The sequence below is a fragment of the Physella acuta genome, unplaced genomic scaffold (assembly GCF_028476545.2).
Source record: "Physella acuta isolate Inbredline_101_S28 unplaced genomic scaffold, ASM2847654v3 ptg001973l, whole genome shotgun sequence".
NCBI classification, from domain to species: Eukaryota; Metazoa; Mollusca; class Gastropoda; family Physidae; genus Physella; species Physella acuta.
The window spans coordinates 53,044-74,766 of NW_026733478.1; the positions used below are offsets into that span (position 1 = coordinate 53,044).

A 21,723-nucleotide genomic window follows, 5' to 3' on the forward strand; every position below is an offset into this window, starting at 1 on the left:
GACATCGGCATATGAAGTGATAGGGTAGTCAGCACTATGCCCAGCCGCCTTCGTTTCCCGAACGTAAGTTTGGGTACCCATCAGAGTTGGGTGAACGTTCCACTGATTTGAACCCGGATTCGAACTCGAAATCTATCTGTTGGGAGCGCTTTTACTATAGAGAAAACACAAGGAAAGTAAAAACGTTCACAGTGAAAACGAAAAACGAAACGTGACGTCACATGGAACATATAGTAAGAAATATTCTAAAGCCGAAAAAGTGCACACAATAACATGACCTTATTGATTTTCGAGTAAACATAAAAGCCATTGCCCAAAAAAAATTACACAATAAAAATGACGTCATCGATACTTGGTAATAAAGACACTAACATTACCAACTAATTAATTTGTCTAATCTTAAAAGAGGTCGTATCTCAAAGAAATTTTCCCCTACTGCAAATGACAACCAAATTGTTTTAGTTACATGCTTTTTCAGAGAAAAATATGTTTATAAATGACTATGTTTATTCTTCATATTTTATGAGTCATAACTACAAAAATGTTGACTTAACAGATGCGTGCGTGGAATCTACAGGCACTGAATAAAATTATCTCATTGAATTCGTAAAGACGCAGTTAGTATTACGTTTTACATTTAACTATAATATGAGTGTGTGTGTGTGTGTGTGTGCGTTAACGGACCATTGTTCAGTAATTACTAATATCATCTGGCTATCAGAGGCGTATACAGGTTGGGCGCTAAACAATTGTCAAGAGACACGCAGACCCCAAAGCATGATAAAAATATTTTAAAAGTAAATTTAAAAAAAAAACGAATATCTAATAAAGTAGTAACACAAAAAAGAAACATTGAACTAGAAAAGTATAAATGAACGATGGAACAAAGAATGAGTGCGATTGTAGATAATGACACAATAAGGAACTAGTAAGGCTGTAATATAAATAGAAAACAAAGTACGAAGATTTGTAATGGTAGTTGTGTTTATTGACCAGAGAACATTCCGCAGGCTAAATTATAGAATTCATTACGATATTTTTCCATTAACTTTTAATTTCTAATAAATGCAGTACAACGATGTAATGATTGTATGCAGTGATGGTACTGAGAATAATCAACTAATTACAGCATATCTTACAATCCGAAAATAAATGTTAAATTCGTATCTAATTGAAAGCATGACATAGAGAAAAATGATACATTTAAGTAAAAAGAAAATTCAGTCATTTGCTGAGCTAAATCGTTAATTTGGTGTGACGTTATGGTTTTATTGTTGATACTTGTGAAGACGACAAAATAGATGAAAGGTTCAAACAATGTAGGCCAATCGATGACACGCTACGGATGGAATACGACGATATTAATTATAGCATCCAGAGACCTATCTCAAGCATCGGCTTCCTACTTGCTGAGATGATGCTGGCACTCTCTGCCCGTGATGGCACACACGTTAGTCTTGGCTCTGAGGGCAGCAACCTCCAACTTAAATGCCTAAAAATGGGGGAAAATCGTAAAAAAACTAACGAAAGTAAATACAAGGGTAGTTGCAGGAATGGATGTACTACATTTTAAGGTGCACACCTCTACAACGTGACTTACTACAATACAGCAGTTATCTACTGCCTATTGTAAGTTATTATAAGTATCTTAGCTGCTGTCGTTTAGTAAATTCTTACATCAATTCCCTTAAGCCGATTCTCTTTTGGATATTAAATAATTTGAAAATATCAATTTTTTTATCATTTTTACTTTCTCGTATATACGAAGTATAGAGAAAGTCTTGTAATCGTGCAAAAAAAAAAAATCGAGATTTTTGCAAATCTCGACGTTTTGCATCTCACTGATACGGAAAAACATAATTTTGCAATCTTGTCCGTATGTCTGTGTGTCTGTGTGTGTGTGTGTGTGTGTGTGTGTGTGTGTGTGTGTGTGTCCGTGTGTAAACACGATAACTTGAGTACCGTTACAGCTAGGTTGATGAAATTTCATATATAAGTATTTAATCAAAATCGTAGATCCGTATCAACTTTTGAGCGATTTCCGATAACCGGAAGTGGTACTTTTCCTACTTTGAATTTTTCAAAAGCCTATAACTTGAGTACTATTTCAGATAGATAAATGAAATTTCATACGTAAGTAAAAGATCTAATTCTCTACCTTCTATTAAATTTTGAGTCATTTCCGTTGACTGGAAGTAGTACTTTACGCTACTTCCGATTTCTCAAAAAACTAATGTAAATTTTAAAAGTAATAATAATATTGCGCACTATTATGCGCTTTTTTATTTCGCGTTCAATTGGTGTGCAATTAATTTGTCTGCGAGATTTTATTCTATTTTTAAAACTTTAAGTATTTAAAATGGATTAAAAATCATGTCTATAGCCCGAGTTCCCATCCCCTGTTATTTTATATAAGAATATTCGAGAAAGTTTAGGGGAGATCACTCCCGGTTTATTGAAATAAACAATTCAAAATCTTAGAAACACTTTTATTAAAAGGAAACTTATTGTGGCTTATGTTATTTTAAGATATGCTTAAAATTAATTTTAAAATCGTAACCATGGCTCAGTTTTTGCCAGAAAGCTAATTATTAGTTTAATTTGACCCCAATATTTGTATTACGTATTTTATCTACCCATATACCCTTATACATCTATGGAAAGCTTTAAAATTGCTGCTTTTTTGTATCATGACCTATTTTCGTCTAAAAATAGCAAAATTATACAACCGAATTCCATAAATAGACCAAATATTTGAGATATAGCCTACACAAGTTTATCGGTTGTTGTAAAAAAATAAAAATAACTTGTGTGGCTGAAGAGTCAAAACTCACAACGACATTTCTGTAAACGTCCCTAAAGCTTGCCTTCTGGCGTCGTCTGCTGGTCTTGGCCCGATGTCTGACAGACTCACTAGCAAGCTGCTTCAACTGTTTACAAAGCTTTGCTTCATTCTCCTCCTCGCTAAATTCCTACAGTAAAAACAGACGCATGAAGCGATGTTTTCAACAAAAGACTCAAGTCCTTTAACTCTCAGTTACTGGCCAGATAAAAATTTACCTCTTTAGCACCTTTGGACATCTCATAAAGCAGGACAATCGTCTCACCAGCTGTGATGCGCAGCTCTTCGTCAGAACTCTTCAAAAACTCCTTCAGAGAACCCATGTGCCTACAGAAGGACAAACAAAATAGAAATTCCACAACATTGCATTTATTTAAATAAACCGGGAGTGATCTACCCTAAACTTTCTCGAATATTCTTATATAAAATAACAGGGGATGGGAACTCGGGCTATAGACATGATTTTTAATCCATTTTAAATACTTAAACTTTTAAAAATAGAATAAAATCTCGTAGACAAATTAATTGCACACCAAGTGAACGCCAAATAAAAAAGCGCATAATAGTGCGCAATATTATTAGTATTTTAAAAATTTACATTAGTTTTTTGAGAAATCGGAAGTAGCGTAAATTACTACTTCCGATCAACGGAAATTACTCAAAATTTAACAGAAGGTAGAGAATTAGATCTTTTACTTACATGTGAAATTTCATTTATCTATCTGAAATAGTACTCAAGTTATAGGCTTTTGAAAAATTCAAAGTAGAAAAAGTACCACTTCCGGTTCTCGGAAATCGCTCAAAAGTTGATACGGATCTACGATTTTGATAAAATACTTATATATGAAATTTCATCAACCTAGCTGTAACGGTACTCAAGTTATCGTGTTTACACACGGACACACAGACACACAGACACACAGACACACACACAGACATACGGACAAGATTGCAAAATTATGTTTTTCCGTATCAGTGAGGTGTAAAACGTCGAGATTTGTAAAAATCTCGATTTTTTTTTTTTTTTTGCACGATTACAATACTTTCTCTATACTACGTATATACGAGAAAGTAAAAATGCAATTAAAACAGAACAACTGAGAGATTATTCAAACAAAAAATCCTTAAAGTTCTTTTTTCGAACGTTACGACCCATGGGGCAAGTGAAGTAGAGTTGACCTGTGTCTGTGACCTGGCCATACGAAGGAATAGTGTGGTCAGCAATATGCCCAGACGCCTTTTACTTTCCTTAACGTGAGTCTGGTACCGAGTAGAGCTATACAGTTAATAGCTAGCTGAAACATTTTTTACTCAGAAACTAATCCAGTCCCAAACGTGAGTTGGTTCTACTGTTTCTACCGCCTGAAACATCATGCATTGCCCAGGAGTTTATCTAGCTCGAACCCTATCAGCTCAAAAACACCCGCTCTCAAACATTTAACATATCTCCAGTGTACCATTTTAATTGGCCAATAAATTACTTGATTTTTAAAAAATGTAATATTTAATTAATATTCCTGATTTTTTGTTTCGCAATTTTTACATTTTGTAATTTTTAAAATGACCCGTGACTATGTACGCATATCTATTTTCAGAAGCGTAGCAACCCTTCCCGGCGCCCGGGACAAACTTTCGATTTGCACCCCCTCAAACTTTTGATTTGCACCCCCCCCCCCCTCAACCTTTCGAGTTGCACCCCCTCAAACTTTTGATTTGCACCCCTCCCCCTCAACCTTTCGATGTGCACCACCCTCAACCTTTCGATTTGAACCCCTCTCCTCTCCCCGTCAACCTTTCAATTTGTTTTTCCAACCCATTTTGGCGCCCCCTAATGTCGGCGCCCGGGGACATATGACCCCCTCGCTACGCCTATGTCTATTTTAAGTCGGTAAAGGGCCGCTTTTAATTATCTCCCAATGTGATTGTACATAGCCAGTCCGACAGGCGTCTAACTCTTTTGTAGCCCGAAATCATTTGGCTAGATGGCACTAACACTGCCTTGCTTGCTAGGACTGCGGGTGCGGACTGCTCTTACTGAAATACAACTTGTAAAATATTTTTTTAATTTTCACCATTGCCCGAATTAACATTAACATCTTTTAATACGGCCTACATCTGTTAACTTTAAAATACTTAACTGAAAAGCGTCAGTTTGCCTTGCCATGTTCGCTTTAGTTCAAAGAATATATTTTCCATATAGATTATGTTTCGTTCCGAGGGGTGGGGGTAGATGAAGAGCAGAGTTTCTTCCAGTCATCTCTTCGGAAGAGCTGACTGCCCCCCCCCCCCCCCCCCCCAAAGAAAGTCTACCACCCCCCCCCCCCGAACGAAATGGAATTTATATCGAAAATATATACATTTAACATAGAATGCTCCAACCCCCCACCCCCCCACCCCCCCCCACCCCCCCCCACCCCCCACCCGAAGAAAGTCTACCGCTCCCCCGAAAATTTCAAGTGCCCCCCGGGAAAAAAGTCTGGAAGAAACACTGATGAAGAGATTGCAAGAAACACTGCCCAAAAGATTATGTAACTACATTATAAAAATATCACCTAGACTACCAACACCATAGTGAACCTACTTGTTGATGTGGGCCTGGATGTCATCTTGTGTGCAACTGGTCAACAGAAGACACCAAGCCTTCAAGACGTGACACATCAGCCAATTCTGTTGGAATATTACGTTCTGAGAGTTGTCTCCCTGCCCGCTACTGACTGGAGAGTTGTTTCCTTGTGCACTAGTGACTAGAGAGTTATCTCCTTGTGCCCTCTTGACTAGAGAGTTATCTCCCTGCCCACAGACAGGAACGAACATATCTTCGAGCTTTGTTCTCAGCTCTTGGAATTTCTTGAAATGAAAAAAAAAAGTGTATGTAAAACTTTGCACAAAAATTGACTTATATTTTAAGGGAAAAAGCACAGAACTAACGTAATAGCTATTGGTCTTAAAATCAGATCCCAAACTCAGAAATACGCCTTTGTATATTTACATAATATTTGATTAGTAATAAAACAGATAGTGTTAGTTACATTGTTGTGTGTTGACGAAGACCTTGGGTCGAAACGTCCATAGTCAATGTAACTGTCTTTAACTTGTGAGGAAACTAACACTATCTGATTTATTATTAAACTCACTGCAGCTACCGTTTGTATTTACATAATATTTAGGATGATTAAGACACTAGTCCTATAATAGACTCTTCCGAAAATAGGTGTGTTAGGTTGTTAGTTGTATTGTTATCTCGACTAGTATTATGGTTAGAAATTAGGGTTAGGCCTATTGTAGACTAGGGTAGGAGTTAGGGGTAGGGTTATCTTTGAAATTAGCAAACCGTTAGTGTATTTAGTTAACTATCAGCAACCCTAACCCTAAGCCTAACCCCTGTTTTTTTAAAAAAAAGATTCTATTATCGGACACTGGTATAGGAAATCCACCCATATTTGAATTGCACTACAGAGAAAACAATGTTGTAACATTTCTAAAGCTTCAACTTGGAGTACCTTGTCTGTCAAATGATCAGCATGTTAAAAAAACCCAGAGATGCGACTAAAAATCAAAACTAATTTTTTAATCATGCAACTCAGTTCGAAGGTAACATATTTACACTAATAACAAGAAGTTATTTACTGGAAATTTCAAGTAGAAATCAGATATTTCAAAGAAAACATTTTGTTATAATGGTCCAGCTAACCGGAATGGAACTAACAGATTGAAAAGTAGTGAATAGATAATTTGTCAATGAAACAACAGTCCGTGAGAAATATAGAGAATACGTCTGCAAATGAGTTTCAGAGAATTTTCGACAATTGTTAGGACAAAAGCTTGGCATTTAAAAACAATTTGTGTTTTTCATTGCGGAAAGTATTTTCTTCAAATAGAACTGTACTTAAGCAAGGAGCATGACATTTCCCCCCCCCCCCTCAAATATATTACACCCCCCCCCCCACCGGTCAATGAGGTTTGGGGCTATTGTTCTGGTCAGGGTTTGTGGTTTGAGTTAAGGTCAGAGTTCTTCAGAATCGGATGGGGGGGGGGGGGGTACTTACTCGGGCGTTGATTGTCAGGGGGTAATGTCTCGGGGGGGGGGGGGGGTAATGTCGAGAGGGAGGGGAACGAGGGGGGTAGTAATGTCCTAAACCTATTTAAACAAAAAAGGGCTAAAACACTCGCGTGTAAAAAATGCATGGAATACCTGCAGGTCACTGGAACACAGGTAGCACCAGGTGGCGAGTGTCATGGCACAGGCCGCGCGAGTCTTGTAGTGGGTGGTGCCGTCTGTCAACAGGGGGGTCAGCTCAGGGTAAATCTTGTCCCGAAATATGCTGGAACCCTCGGCACGTAGCTCCACGGCCAGCAGCCTCAGGCAATCAGCGGCCAGGTCCCGCTCTTTTCCCATTTGTTCCTTCAGACACTTCAGCAGGCCGTCACCGAGCCCTTCCTTCGTGCAAGCTTCTAACCTGAAGGGTACAGATATGAGTTGATGACTTTTGTGTCCTACACAGCAACAGATATATAATTTGATGAATCGGAAACAATTTTCCTGTGATCCTTTGTCCGTGAGATTTTTTTTATGTCCTGGTTATTTTGCCTGAGATCATTTGTCCTGTGCCCAATTATTAAGTCACAATTAATGTCACGTTGCTCTATTATTGGTCCTGAACCACGCGCCAAGCTTTATAGAAATTGGTCGTCTAGGAGTGGTCACAATTTCGTTCGCCAGTTTCGACCAATGACAAAGCAAGGCAGATGAAGCAAATGAAGCACATGTAATGTATCTGTCTCAAACTATCAGAGCCAGATAGACCAAGCGTGCACATCACACACAAGACAAACGAGATTTGAACCCTAACCTTTCAAATCCTTGCACCTGAAGCCTTCTTTTGATCACTCGCAGCAGATTGATGCGAAATAAATCACTGTAAAACACGTTATGTATATTGTTAAATATATACATATATACAAATACGATAAGAAATTAATCTCTACGAAGTCTTATCAACTGTCACTTCAATTTTTAAACCATTACAACATGTAATAAATGATGGCTAAAAATATATCGCAAAATGAATTTATAAGCATTAGTTTACGAAACAACCTAACACGCTAAACACACATATTTGTTAATTGTACCATAAATTTCACAAGTTAAACTACTTTTTACGAGTGCCATAATTCGCAAGACATTGTTAACTACCTTTTAATTTGAACACACATTTAACACCACGGTGAATTACCTTTTGACGCTCAGGTACTCGACTCGAATGGGTTTTTCTTTCTCCTCTAGAGACGAGTCCGATGGATAATCCTTTACTGTAGATGGATGTACACAAATTGATGGATGTACACAAATATATGGATGTACACAAATAGATGGATGTACACAAATAGATGGGTGTACACAAATAGATGGATGTACACAAATACATGGATGTACACAAATATATGGATGTACAAAAATAGATGGATGTACACAAATAGATGGATGTACACAAATATATAGATGTACACAAATAAATGGATGTACACAAATAGATGGATGTACACAAAATATATGGATGTACACAAATAGATGGATGTACACAAATAGATGGATGTACACAAATAGATGGATGTACACAAATAGATGGATGTACACAAAATATATGGATGTACACAAATAGATGGATGTACACAAATAGATGGATGTACACAAAATATATGGATGTACACAAATAGATGGATGTACACAAATAGATGGATATACAAAAAATATATGGATGTACACAAATAAATGGATGTACACAAATAGATGGATGTACACAAAATATATGGATGTACACAAATAGATGGATGTACACAAATAGATGAATGTACACAAATAGATGGATGTACACAAATAGATGGATGTACTCAAAATATATGGATGTACACAAATAGATGGATGTACACAAATAGATGGATGTACACAAAATATATGGATGTACACAAATAGATGGATGTACACAAATAGATGGATATACAAAAAATATATGGATGTACACAAATAAATGGATGTACACAAATAGATGAATGTACACAAATAGATGGATGTACACAAATAAATGGATGTACACAGATAGATGGATGTACACAAATAGATGGATGTACACAAATATATAGATGTACAGAAATAAATGGATGTACACAAATAGATGAATGTACAAAAATATATGGATGTACACAAATAAATGGATGTACACAGATAGATGGATGTACACAAATAGATGGATGTACACAAATAGATGAATGTACACAAATAGATGGATATACCCAAATACATGGATGTACATAAATAGATGGATGTACACAAATTGATGTAAGTACACAAATTGATAAATGTACACAGATTGATGGATGGACACACATTCATGGAAGTATACGCATTGATGAATGTACTTAAATAGATGCATGTATACACATTGATGAATGTACAAAAATTAATGAGTTTACACAAATTGATGAATGTACACAGATTGATGAATGTACACAAATAGATGAATGTACACAAATTGATGAATGTACACAAATTGATCAATGTACACAAATAGATGTATATACACAAATTGATGAATGTACACAAATAGATGTATGTACAAAAATTGATGTATGTACAACATTGATGAATGTACACAAGTTGATGAATGTACTCAAATTGATGAATGTACACAAATTGATGAATGTGACAGAAATGGATGAACGTACAAAAATTTATGAATGTGACAGAAATGGATGAATGTACAAAAATTTATGAATGTACACAAATTTATGAATGTACACAAATAGATGCATGTACACAAATAGATGAATGTACGCAAATAGATGAATGTACACAAATATATGAATGTACACAAATAGATGAATATACCCAAATAGATGAATGTACACAAATAGATGGATGTAAAGACATTGGCTGACGTAAACAAATAGATGGATGTACACACATTTCAACGATTAGCATCATTTGGTTAAGTTTAATTCTAGTTACTCCAAACCAAATTGTTTACTATACAATAGTCGAAGCCAGGGTCAAACTAACGGAGCGGAACAGCGACATAGCAAAAGATAGTACAATCACGTCGTTTAAAATTATATTCGGTATATTAAAAATAAAATTAATACACGTTAAATGGTCTAAGAACTACCAAAGTTTGTTTCAGGCATATCTTCATTGGGCGATGGGGGGGGGCACTATCCCTGGATCCCCCCCCCCCCCCCCAAAAAAAAAATTAAAATATATATACATAATTTATTTAGAAAATAAATTTTAACCAGTGTCCGCCGACCCAATTTAAGTGCCCCGCCCCGTTGGGTAAGTAAAGGTGCTGGGCATAGTCCTGACCTCACCATCCCTTAATAAGTCGAGGTCAGAGAAACATATGAGCTCTTCTTCATCTTTTCTATGTATGATTAGACCTCCATGGCTAACTCCCCCCACCCCTCGAAAGTTTTAAGTCAAAGCTAATTCTCCCTAGCTGATAAAACTACGGTCAAAGAAAACGAGTACTTTAAATACAGTTTCAAACAAACATATCACAAGTGAATTCTACTTCCATTGCCCCATAGACCGTGAGGTTTGAAAGGGAAACTTTAATTTGATAAAACTACGGTCAAAGAAAACGAGTACTTTAAATACAGTTTCAAACAAACATATCACAAGTGAATTCTACTTTCCTTGCCCCATAGACCGTCAGGTTTGAAAGGGAAACTTTAATTTGATAAAACTACGGTCAAAGAAAACGAATACTTGAGATACAGTTTCAAACAAACATTTCACCGTCAACCGTTGCTCTCACGGAATGACTGATCACAAGGTTCAACCTGAGTGAAGCAAGTCAAGTTGTCGCCCCTGTCTCACTGCACTTTTAATACAAAGGGTTAGTGGAGATATTTCTGCACCCAACTGCCTTCACTCCAGGTACTTATTAAAGCTGAATAAACTCAAACCTGAGATGTGAACCCAAGACTTTTGGATCTGATCACATCATTAACACACGTGAAACCCACCAGCCTCATCCCACATTACTTACAAGTGAATATTGTCTGATTCTAGGATAGGTTTTAAATGTTATAGAACTTGCATTATATAAGTCTCGTGGATCTTGATGCTGTACCACCTAGATGTTGATGGCGCTGAGGCATTGGCTACCCAAACCAGAATGTAGTAAGTGTTGATACAGACCACCATTAGAGTCCATAATGCTACCCACTAGCAAGAATGTAGCTGTAGCGTGGCTTTACACACCCATCACCATATACAGTGACTCACTATCCAGAAAGTAGCCTCAACACTTACAACCACAAGGAAATTTAATTAAAAACAAATCTACAACGATACAAAATATATACCATAAATGGTTTTCTTATTAAGATGGAGATGTGTTAAGTTATTACTTTGGTAAAATTTAGCGAAATGTCATCGGTCTAATTCTAGAGTCGATAATATAATTATAACTAATAATAAATAACGACTGTGGAAACCGAAACAGTACTGGAACTAGGTCTAGATCAACTTGTTCTAGATATAGAACTAATGGACAGCAATGAGTTAGAGTTAGGCGAAAGGTTTTCCGTCATACACGTCAATGCGGACCAGAGGCGTAGCGACCCTTCCCGGCGCCCGGGGACAAACTTTTAATTTGCACAACCGCCCTCAAACTTTCAATTTGTTTTTCAAACCCATTTTGGCGAAACCCTAAGTTCGGCGCCCGGAGACATACGCCCCCCCCCCCCGCCTCCCCCCCACCCCTGCCGCCCCATCGCTACGCCTCTGATACGGACATGGACACAAATCGTGTTCCTGTCCTTTTCGCCTTAATAGCGGCAGTAAAAAAAAAAAACAAAAAAAACTTCAGACTATTAATTCAGAAATATAATATTTTAAGAATCAATACTAAAAACACCAAGTACATTATACATCAAATATGTCAGACAAAAATGTCACTATTAAATTTTTATAACCACCTTAATTTTTATAACGCCGCATATGATTTTAAAAATATATGTAATATGCCTCACGGGACTCTTCTCGTTCTTGTCCATTGTTATCGCAATTTTAATCAGCACTTACTGCACAGCAGGGTATCGTTATCAATATCATAGCTGACGTCGTTCTCATCTATATCTTCGTCAGAATCTGCACCAAGCTCGTGAACCAGGTCGTTTCTTATTCTTCTGATCCTGGATAGAATCCACCATCTAATCCGATGATATCCATTTACCAGACGCCACAGATGAGTGCGGTTTAGAAATCTTTCTATCTGATTATTACGTGAACCTTCCATTGTGGTCACGGAGCGGAAGTGATGGTATCTCTGGTCCAATTGCTTTCATTTAGAAACAAGAATTAATTGGGAATTACCGATTTTGCACACCGAGTAGTGTAAGAAGAGAGGGGGTGAATCCGGATTAGCAGGGGAGCTGCGGGGCCAGGGGTGGAACTACAGTGACGCCAGACCCCGCAATGCCAGGTGGGGGGGGGGGGGGGTTGGCGCCGTTTAGGGCCCACAGCCGACCATAATAAAAAAAAGTGTAGTTGAAAAAAAAATAATTTTCTTGCGTTCTTGCGTATTCTACAAATAATCATAAGGAATATAAAATTAATAATTTTGGTTTTGTGTACGTTTACTAATTTTTATTTTACAAAATAAAATAGTAATAGTGTATAATTTGAATTCTCTCCCTTGAATGTTTTACAATAAGGATTTAGGAAAAGTAATTGAGACCATCCCAACTCCGGTACTGATGGATAGAAGCACATCGGCGTTTTGTTGTCCCTTTTAAAATCCTTTTTCAGATCCCCCCCCCCCCCCCCGCTCTTTGCTTTACACTTAGAGAATATATAAATTAATCATCATAAGCTGTCAAACCTAGCGGGGAAAAATCCATGATGCGTGACCAAATTAATTAGGCGGACCATCATGCTGATGATGGCCCGTGGGTGGGATCAATATTAAGTTGGACCTTGTCCGGTGTTTGACAAAAACAAAGGATCGCTGGTGAATCGATAAGTAACAGGTGTTGATAACGATTAGCCGCGGATAAATGGATGATATACAAAGAATGATCTAGTACATTCTAGCACACCCCTACCCTCAAACCCCGTCATTACTCCCCTCTCCTCCCCGACCATCCCTCTCAACCACCACCACCCCCTCTCCGTTTACTATTAAACATACATACAATCAAATAAACAAACCAACAAATAAACAAATAAACAAATTAAAATTAAAAATTAAAAATTAATAATTTAAAAAATTTAAAAATTTAAAAAATTAAAAAAATTAAAATCCAATCACGTAACTACTCAATAAAAAATTTACACAATATAAACAAAGTAATTAAATTAAACAACAAGTAAACAAACAAATTAAACAATTAAAAAAGTAAACAAATAATCAAATTACGTAACTCGTTAATAAAAGTTAATAAAAATTTTAAAAATTCATTAAAACTAATTAAAAAACTCATTAAAATTACGTAACTAGGTCAATGATTACGTCACAAGGTCACCAATTACGTGACAAGGTCACTGATTACGTCACAAGGTCACCGGTGGTGACCTACTGACCTACTCCCCCACCACCTCCGCATCCCCCAGGTGGGGGAGTATTTTACTATATCTCATTGTCCCAGGCTCACCCTTCACCCTCACCCTTCACCCTTCACCCTGCGCCAGTTGGGGGAGATTTTTACTATATAACATGTCTAACCCTCACCCTTCACCCTTAACCCTGCTCCCCCAGGTGGGGGAGTATTTTACTATATGTCATTGTTCCTGCGGGTCCCCCAGGCGGGGAGTATTTTCCTATATAGCCTTTGTTCACCCTCACCCTCACCCTGTGCCTGCGCCTGCGGATACTAACCAAAAGGGACCTAATATACTACTCATATGTGAAAACAATAATTGTAATACTTGTTGGCAGTATTGGCAGTATTGTATATTGGCCGTAACCTTCTATTTCAGGGGTCGGCAAAGTGCAGCTCGTGAGCCATATGTGGCTCTTTTGATGTCAAGGTGTTATCTCTCAGGGTCATCCCTTAAAAACACCTCAGTGTGTGCAGGGTAGCCCCTACCTATAAGGCGAACTAAGCGGTCGCCTAGGGCGCTGTCCGTAGGGGGCGTCAAAATGGGTTGGAAAAATAAATTGAAAGTTTGAGGGGGGATGCAAATCGAAAGTTTGAGGGGGGGGGGTGCAAATCGAAAGTTTGTCCCCAGGCACCGGGAAGGGTAGCTACGCCTCTGATAATACGGGGGTACAAAAAATTGCGGGGTGGGGGGCGCTTTTAATAAGTTTTGCATAGGGCGCTAAATAACCTGGCGCCGGCATTGAGTGTGTGACATCATCCCTACTGAGACCGTGTTACAATACACATTGATTAGTAAAACAGTATTATTCTTAACATGAACGTTCTGTATTCAAATTAATAGATGGCGCTAAATAAAGTATGGTTTACAGTACTCCGGGTGGATTCCGGAACGGCGTGATAGAGTACGTCGTTATTTTACTGTTTTTTTTTAAATAACCGACGCTATACTGGGGGATTACCAACACTTTAAAATGTATACCCAACGTTCTTGTTTATCTTTGCACTGATTGTAATTAAAAACAAACCCAATGTCTTAAGATTAACTCCAACCTTACAAATTTGTTAAGATCCCCCCCCCCCCGACACTTAGCGTATTAATAACAATTAAAACAATACGTATCTACTCGATAATTTAATTTAAATCTAATTATAACACATAAAGAAACGAAATCTAATTCGAAATATAATACTAATAAAGTAATTAGTTAATGCCGAAACAAATAATACGGTAGTGAAAATTACAAAACAAAGAACTTATGAATAAACTAACGAATAAAGTAATAAAACTATTATTAATAAAAGAATTTTAATTTTCCCACAAAACCAAAGGTTCATATGACTACCTTAATATGACACACATATACACACACATATGTAATTAGCTTTATACAATAAAACATCGGTTGTGCATACTCTATTTTGTATCAATCCAGGAGAGATAATTGACCAAACCAACATAACTAAGAATAGACAAAAATAAATAATATATTTTATTCTGTTTCAATGTTATATATTTTCTCTAAACATTTATATTGTAATAAAGATTGATCATAATAAAAATATCAAATCCCCATAAAAACCATCGTTTTCAAGCAGGCTACAGACATAGACGGAAGAAACGCACCACAAAAACATTCGGTGAAAACATAATCATTACTTTTATTTATTTTTTGATGACGAGAATTATGACGGAGAATCAAGATAGATAATCAAGATGGAGATCTCCAAAACTTTACCAGTGGCCAGCTAAATGTTAGGCCAAACATCTAAATATTTTCACCAGAGACCGTTTCACACGTCTTTACATCAGTTGAGGCAAGTGGGCTGTCGACTTCCTTAGTGGCGCAAGGTTTTTTCATAGCTTTGCCGACAACAATCTGCCTACAATTTGTGGAAACTTATCGTTAAAAACGGTCTTACCCGGATAACAGAGTAGTTCAAGGAATAGATGTAGTAGCATTAGAGTCAGTAATGTAAGTAAAGAATCCTCTTTACATCTAGTGATTCATTGGGCAGGTGAAGTAGAGTTCTTGACCTTGCCATATGAAGGGAAGGTCAGCACTTTGCCCAGCGGCTTTACTTTCCCTAACATAAGTTAGGTACCCATTAGAGCTGGGTGGACACAGGGACGTTCTATTGACGTGAACTCGGATTTGAACTCACTCTACCTCTTAGGCTACGCCGTCCCATTCTAGGGTCAGTAGTTTTATATATATATATATATATATATATATATATATATATATATATATATATATATATATATATATATATATATATATATATATATATATATATATATATATATATATATATATATATATATATATATATATATAGTAAGTCACTTGGAATAAAGGAATAGATGTAGTCACTTACTACAATAGTGCGATGAACATCTCTAAAGCTTGTTTTCCTGTGTCCTCTGCCTTTCTTAGCCCGATATTTCACAGAATCTGTTGCTAGCCCATCTAACATTTTACAAAGACTTTAATTATCCCCCTTCTCTTTACATTCCTACAACAAAAACAATTATGTAAAGCAGGGGTCTCCAAACTTTTCAGTCCGAGGGCCGCATTAACTATCAAATTTCAGTTCGGGGGCCAGTCTCTTCCAGGCATGTCTTTGATTTTTCTGGGCAAAGTTCCTCAGCAATCACAAACAAACGTTTTTTCCGTGGACAAAAAGATCTCCGCGGGCCGAATAAAAGGACCTCGCGGGCCGCATGCGGCCCGCAGTTTGGAGACCCCTGATGTAAAGCAATGATTTAAAAAATTACTAAAGCCCTTGAACTCTCTAGTTGGCCAGAAAAAAACTACCTTATCAGAACCTCCAGCCAGCTCATAAAGCATGACGATCGTCTCCCCAGCTGTGATGCGCAGTTCTTCGTCTGAACTCTTCAGTAACTCATTCAGAGAACCCACGTATTTTAGCGTCATCATCTTTTCCCGTTCGTGCACACAACACAAGGAGTAGATGAAGTAGAGTTTGTCTCTACCATTTTTGCAGATTCTTCGGCATATGAAGGGATAGTGTGGTCAGCACTATGCCCAGCCACCTTTGCTTTCCCTAACGGAGCTGTAGTGGACTCAGTGTCATTCTACTGACTTGAACCCTGAGACTTTCCGGATGGCAGTATAGCTCTCTACGGCTTCGCCAGGGCCGGCGCTACCTATAAGGCAAACTAGGCGGTCGCCTAGGGCGCCATTCCTAGGGGGGGGGGGGCGCAAAACGTTTAATCGCTATTATCAAAAAGTACCTAATAATTAATAACTTTTATAAAGGAGTAGCGATATATTCGTAGAACCCAGGACGAACTATCAATTTTGCATCCCCACCCCAAAATTAGGTCTATATAGGCCTATAGTTATTCGCGATGGTGAAAATGCAACCCTACATCCCTAATTTGGAAAAGTCGGGGCGCTTTTTACCAGTCACTTTGCCTTTTTAATTTCGTGTCACATAATTGATGTAGAAAACGATTAAATACGTTCGTTATTTAAATTTAGAACATTTCAAAGGGTTATTTAATTTTAATAGGGCTTGTAAGTCTCGTTTTCTCTGACTTTCAATTAGAAATCTGTCCTGGTGTACATAGTTTTGTAGTGATGGGATTTTCAAAGTATTGTACTTGTTTGGTAAGTTTTGATGAATCGTTTAGATTTGGGAGTAACGGCGGAAGGCTGTTGCTGATATGGTTTCATAGGTAGAAATAAAGTATCGAAGTGCTAAAGTCTCATAATTTTTATTTGCGGTTTTGGAGTAGAAGGTCTAGATAAATCTGATTGGTAATAGAGAAATGAGAATGCTGGTGATGAAGTATCGTAGTTCTGGGGTTAGGGAGTATTGATTATTGTGGTATTAAGGTATCGCATTATATTGACTGTTATAGTGTAGTAGTAGGTCCAGTGAAATCGTTGTTGATTGGGAGTACCGTTTGTAGAACTTGGTGAAGTTAACGAGTTGGTGTCGTAGTTCTGGAGCATCGAGTCTAGTGATGTTTAGGTATCGAAGTTTGATATGTGTTGTGAATGTAGTAGAGTATATCGAGTAGTCGAGTTTATCGTAAGTTAGATTATTTCAATTCAGTACGTAACACACTACAAAGAAAGGTAGGCGTTCTCTAGTTGAAAAATCTTTAGTTTTATAGGAATCTGTATTACCACTCTAAAAGTATTAATATATAATATAAAATAGGATGGAATTTATTACTAAACGTAAACGTTGTTTTTAGCAAATTATATTTGTTTTATATTTAATCAATAATTCTTGCAATGTCTAAAACAGTAACCCGTGTTTGCTATTTTGAAAGCCGTCCCTTTATTTAAGGGATCCAAAATTTTAAATTAATGATTTTACAGTTCAAGCTAACAAGAGAATGTCTGTCATCAAAATTGAATGGAAGTATGTTGTAATAAAGCTGTTGTTTTTAGACTTTCAAACAAAAACTATAGTTAAGTACTCAATGGGTAAAATATATTGTTTTTACAAAGTTACATAGATAATATAAAACAATTTAATATAATTATTACGTAATGAAATTTACAGCGTTTTATTGTGCTTTTCAAACATGTCTTTGTTACACTTGGTTAATTTAGCTATTCCTATTAAAGTTATTTCCCTTGATTAAAATTTTGGTATTTGGATTTTCATATGGGAGATAATTCATTGCTCAACTTTGCATTCATTTCAAATTCCTGCAACTTAGGTTGACCGCTTACTTATAAATACACCTTTAAGTTATTATTTGCTATCGTAAAAATTAATTAGAGCTAAAGTTCTAAACAAAATAGTTTGGTCGTTTTTTTTAGCATTATCAAGTTTAAAAAATACATCAGTAGCCATTATAGATTACAATATTTAAAATGTTAGTAGAGATACAGTCGTATCGTAAATTAAACATCTCATTAATTGTATTTTCATATTTTTCACCCTCTCCTAAAGTATTCATATATAACAATTCTAGACTGGAATCTATATTATTTATAACCTTTTATTTTTCATAAACAAAAAAATCGTAACTTAATCACACAATATAGACATTTAACAATTTTAACCAAAGACAGTCAAGCTTATAACAGGTAAGTTCCGTTTTAAAATTTACCTTGGGAGGACTGCAGTGAGCCCAATACTACAAGAACAATTTTTTTCAGTGGTTTTTTTCCAGACTTTTTTCTCCCGGGAGGGGGGAGCACTTAAAATGTTCTAAGGGGGGGGGGGGGGTTATGTCGTAAAGTACAAAGTAGACGCGTGCACTTAGCAACAATTTCAATAAAATGTGATTACGTTTGCAAACTGGAATTTAAGGAATTTGAACAAACTTTTGAGACGAAGCAGGCAAGTAAAAGAAGCTTTCGATGTCTACTTATAACGTGTATGCAATTGATAATAAATAAATATGTCACTTTTAATTGATTGATTTCTTATACATATGTTTTAATTAATGTGTGCGAAAGGGGGCGTTTTAATAAGTTTTGTCCTGGGCGCCAAATAACCGGGCGCCGGCACTAGGCTGGTTGTCCCGTACCTGGCTTAGAAACACATCCATTAAATAAACTTATCCATCACAGAAATTTATCCATTAAATACACTTATCCATCACAGAAATTTATCCATCAAATAAACTTATCCATCACAGAAATTTATCCATCAAATAAACTTATCCATCACAGAAACTTATCCATCAAATAAACGTAGGCCCTATCCATTAAATAAACTTATCCATTAAATAAACTTATCCATCAAATAAACTTATCCATCAAATAAACGTATCCATCAAATAAACTTATCCATCAAATAAACTTATCCATTAAATAAACTTATCCATCAAATAAACTTATCCATTAAATAAACTTATCCATTAAATAAACGTATCCATCAAATAAACTTATCCATTAAATAAACGTATCCATCACAGAAACATGTCCATCAAATAAACTTAGCCATTAAATAAACTTATCCATCACAGAAATGTATCCATCACATAAACGTATCACATAAAATTATCAAACGTAGAAACTTATCCATCACAGAAACTTATCCATCAAATAAACTTATCCATCACAGAAACTTATCCATCCCAGAAACTTATCCATCAAATAAACTTATCCATCAAATAAACTTATCCATCAAATAAACTTATCCATCAAATAAAGTTATCCATCAAATAAACTTATCCATCAAATAAACTTATCCATCAAATAAACTTATCCATTAAATAAACGTATCCATCACAGAAACATGTCAATCAAATAAACTTAGCCATTAAATAAACTTATCCATCACAGAAATGTATCCATCACATAAACGTATCACATAAAATTATCAAACGTAGAAACTTATCCATCACAGAAACTTATCCATCAAATAAACTTATCCATCACAGAAATTTATCCATTAAATAAACTTATCCATCACAGAAATTTATCCATCAAATAAACTTATCCATCACAGAAACTTATCCATCAAATAAACTTATCCATCAAATAAACGTATCCATCAAATAAACTTATCCATCAAATAAACTTATCCATTAAATAAACTTATCCATCAAATAAACTTATCCATTAAATAAACTTATCCATTAAATAAACGTATCCATCAAATAAACTTATCCATTAAATAAACGTATCCATCACAGAAACATGTCCATCAAATAAACTTAGCCATTAAATAAACTTATCCATCACAGAAATGTATCCATCACATAAACGTATCACATAAAATTATCAAACGTAGAAACTTATCCATCACAGAAACTTATCCATCAAAAAAACTTATCCATCACAGAAACTTATCCATCCCAGAAACTTATCCATCAAATAAACTTATCCATCAAATAAACTTATCCATCAAATAAACTTATCCATCAAATAAAGTTATCCATCAAATAAACTTATCCATCAAATAAACTTATCCATCAAATAAACTTATCCATTAAATAAACGTATCCATCACAGAAACATGTCAATCAAATAAACTTAGCCATTAAATAAACTTATCCATCACAGAAATGTATCCATCACATAAACGTATCACATAAAATTATCAAACGTAGAAACTTATCCATCACAGAAACTTATCCATCAAATAAACTTATCCATCACAGAAATTTATCCATTAAATAAACTTATCCATCACAGAAATTTATCCATCAAATAAACTTATCCATTAAATAAACTTATCCATTAAATAAACTTATCCATTAAATAAACTTATCCATTAAATAAACTTATCCATTAAATAAACTTATCCATTAAATAAACTTATCCATTAAATAAACTTATCCATCACAGAAACTTATCCATCAAATAAACCTATCCATCAAATAAACTTATCCATCAAATAAACTTATCCATCAAATAAACTTATCCATTAAATAAACTTATCCATCAAATAAACTTATCCATCAAATAAACTTATCCATTAAATAAACTTATCCATCAAATAAACTTATCCTTCAAATAAACTTATCCATTAAATAAATGTATCCATCAAATAAACTTATCCATTAAATAAACGTATCCATCACAGAAACATATCCATCAAATAAACTTAGCCATTAAATAAACTTATCCATCACAGAAATGTATCCATCACATAAACGTATCACATAAAATTATCAAACGTAGAAACTTATCCATCAAATAAACTTATCCATCACAGAAACTTATCCATCACAGAAACTTATCCATCACAGAAACTTATCCATCACAGAAACATCATCCCTACTGAGGCCGTGTTACAATACACATTGATTAGTAAAACAGTATTTTTTAACATGAACGTTCTGTATTTAAAATAAAAGATGGCGCCAAATAAAGTATGCTTTATGTGGATTCCGGAACGGCGTGATAGACTACGTCGTTATTTTACTGGGTTTTTTTAATAACCGACGCTATACTGGGGGGATTTCCAACACTTTAAAATGTATACCCAACGTTCTTGTTTATCTTTGCACTGATTGTAATTAAAAACTAACCCAATGTCTTAAGATTAACTCCAACCTTACAAATTTGTTAAGATCCCCCCCCCCCCGACACTTAGCGTATTAATAACAATTAAAACAATACGTATCTACTCGATAATTTAATTTAAATCTAATTATAACACATAAAGAAACGAAATCTAATTCGAAATATAATACTAATAAAGTAATTAGTTAATGCCGAAACAAATAATACGGTAGTGAAAATTACAAAACAAAGAACTTATGAATAAACTAACGAATAAAGTAATAAAACTATTATTAATAAAAGAATTTTAATTTTCCCACA

General features: G+C 35.6%; 1 protein-coding gene across 1 annotated transcript; it reads right to left on the reverse strand.

The window, feature by feature from the left end:
• Nucleotides 1-980: 980 nt before the first annotated feature.
• On the reverse strand, nucleotides 981-12,158 carry LOC131931450 (interferon-related developmental regulator 2-like). The gene is made up of 8 exons (XM_059288248.1): nucleotides 11,928-12,158; nucleotides 8,077-8,152; nucleotides 7,693-7,758; nucleotides 7,035-7,299; nucleotides 5,424-5,689; nucleotides 3,061-3,169; nucleotides 2,835-2,972; nucleotides 981-1,492 (listed from the first exon to the last, which is right to left on the reverse strand). Exons 1-8 carry the CDS (start codon nucleotides 12,139-12,141, stop codon nucleotides 1,403-1,405), a joined length of 1,224 nt encoding a protein of 407 aa, XP_059144231.1. The 5' UTR covers nucleotides 12,142-12,158; the 3' UTR covers nucleotides 981-1,402.
• Between the last annotated feature and the right edge of the window lie 9,565 nt (nucleotides 12,159-21,723).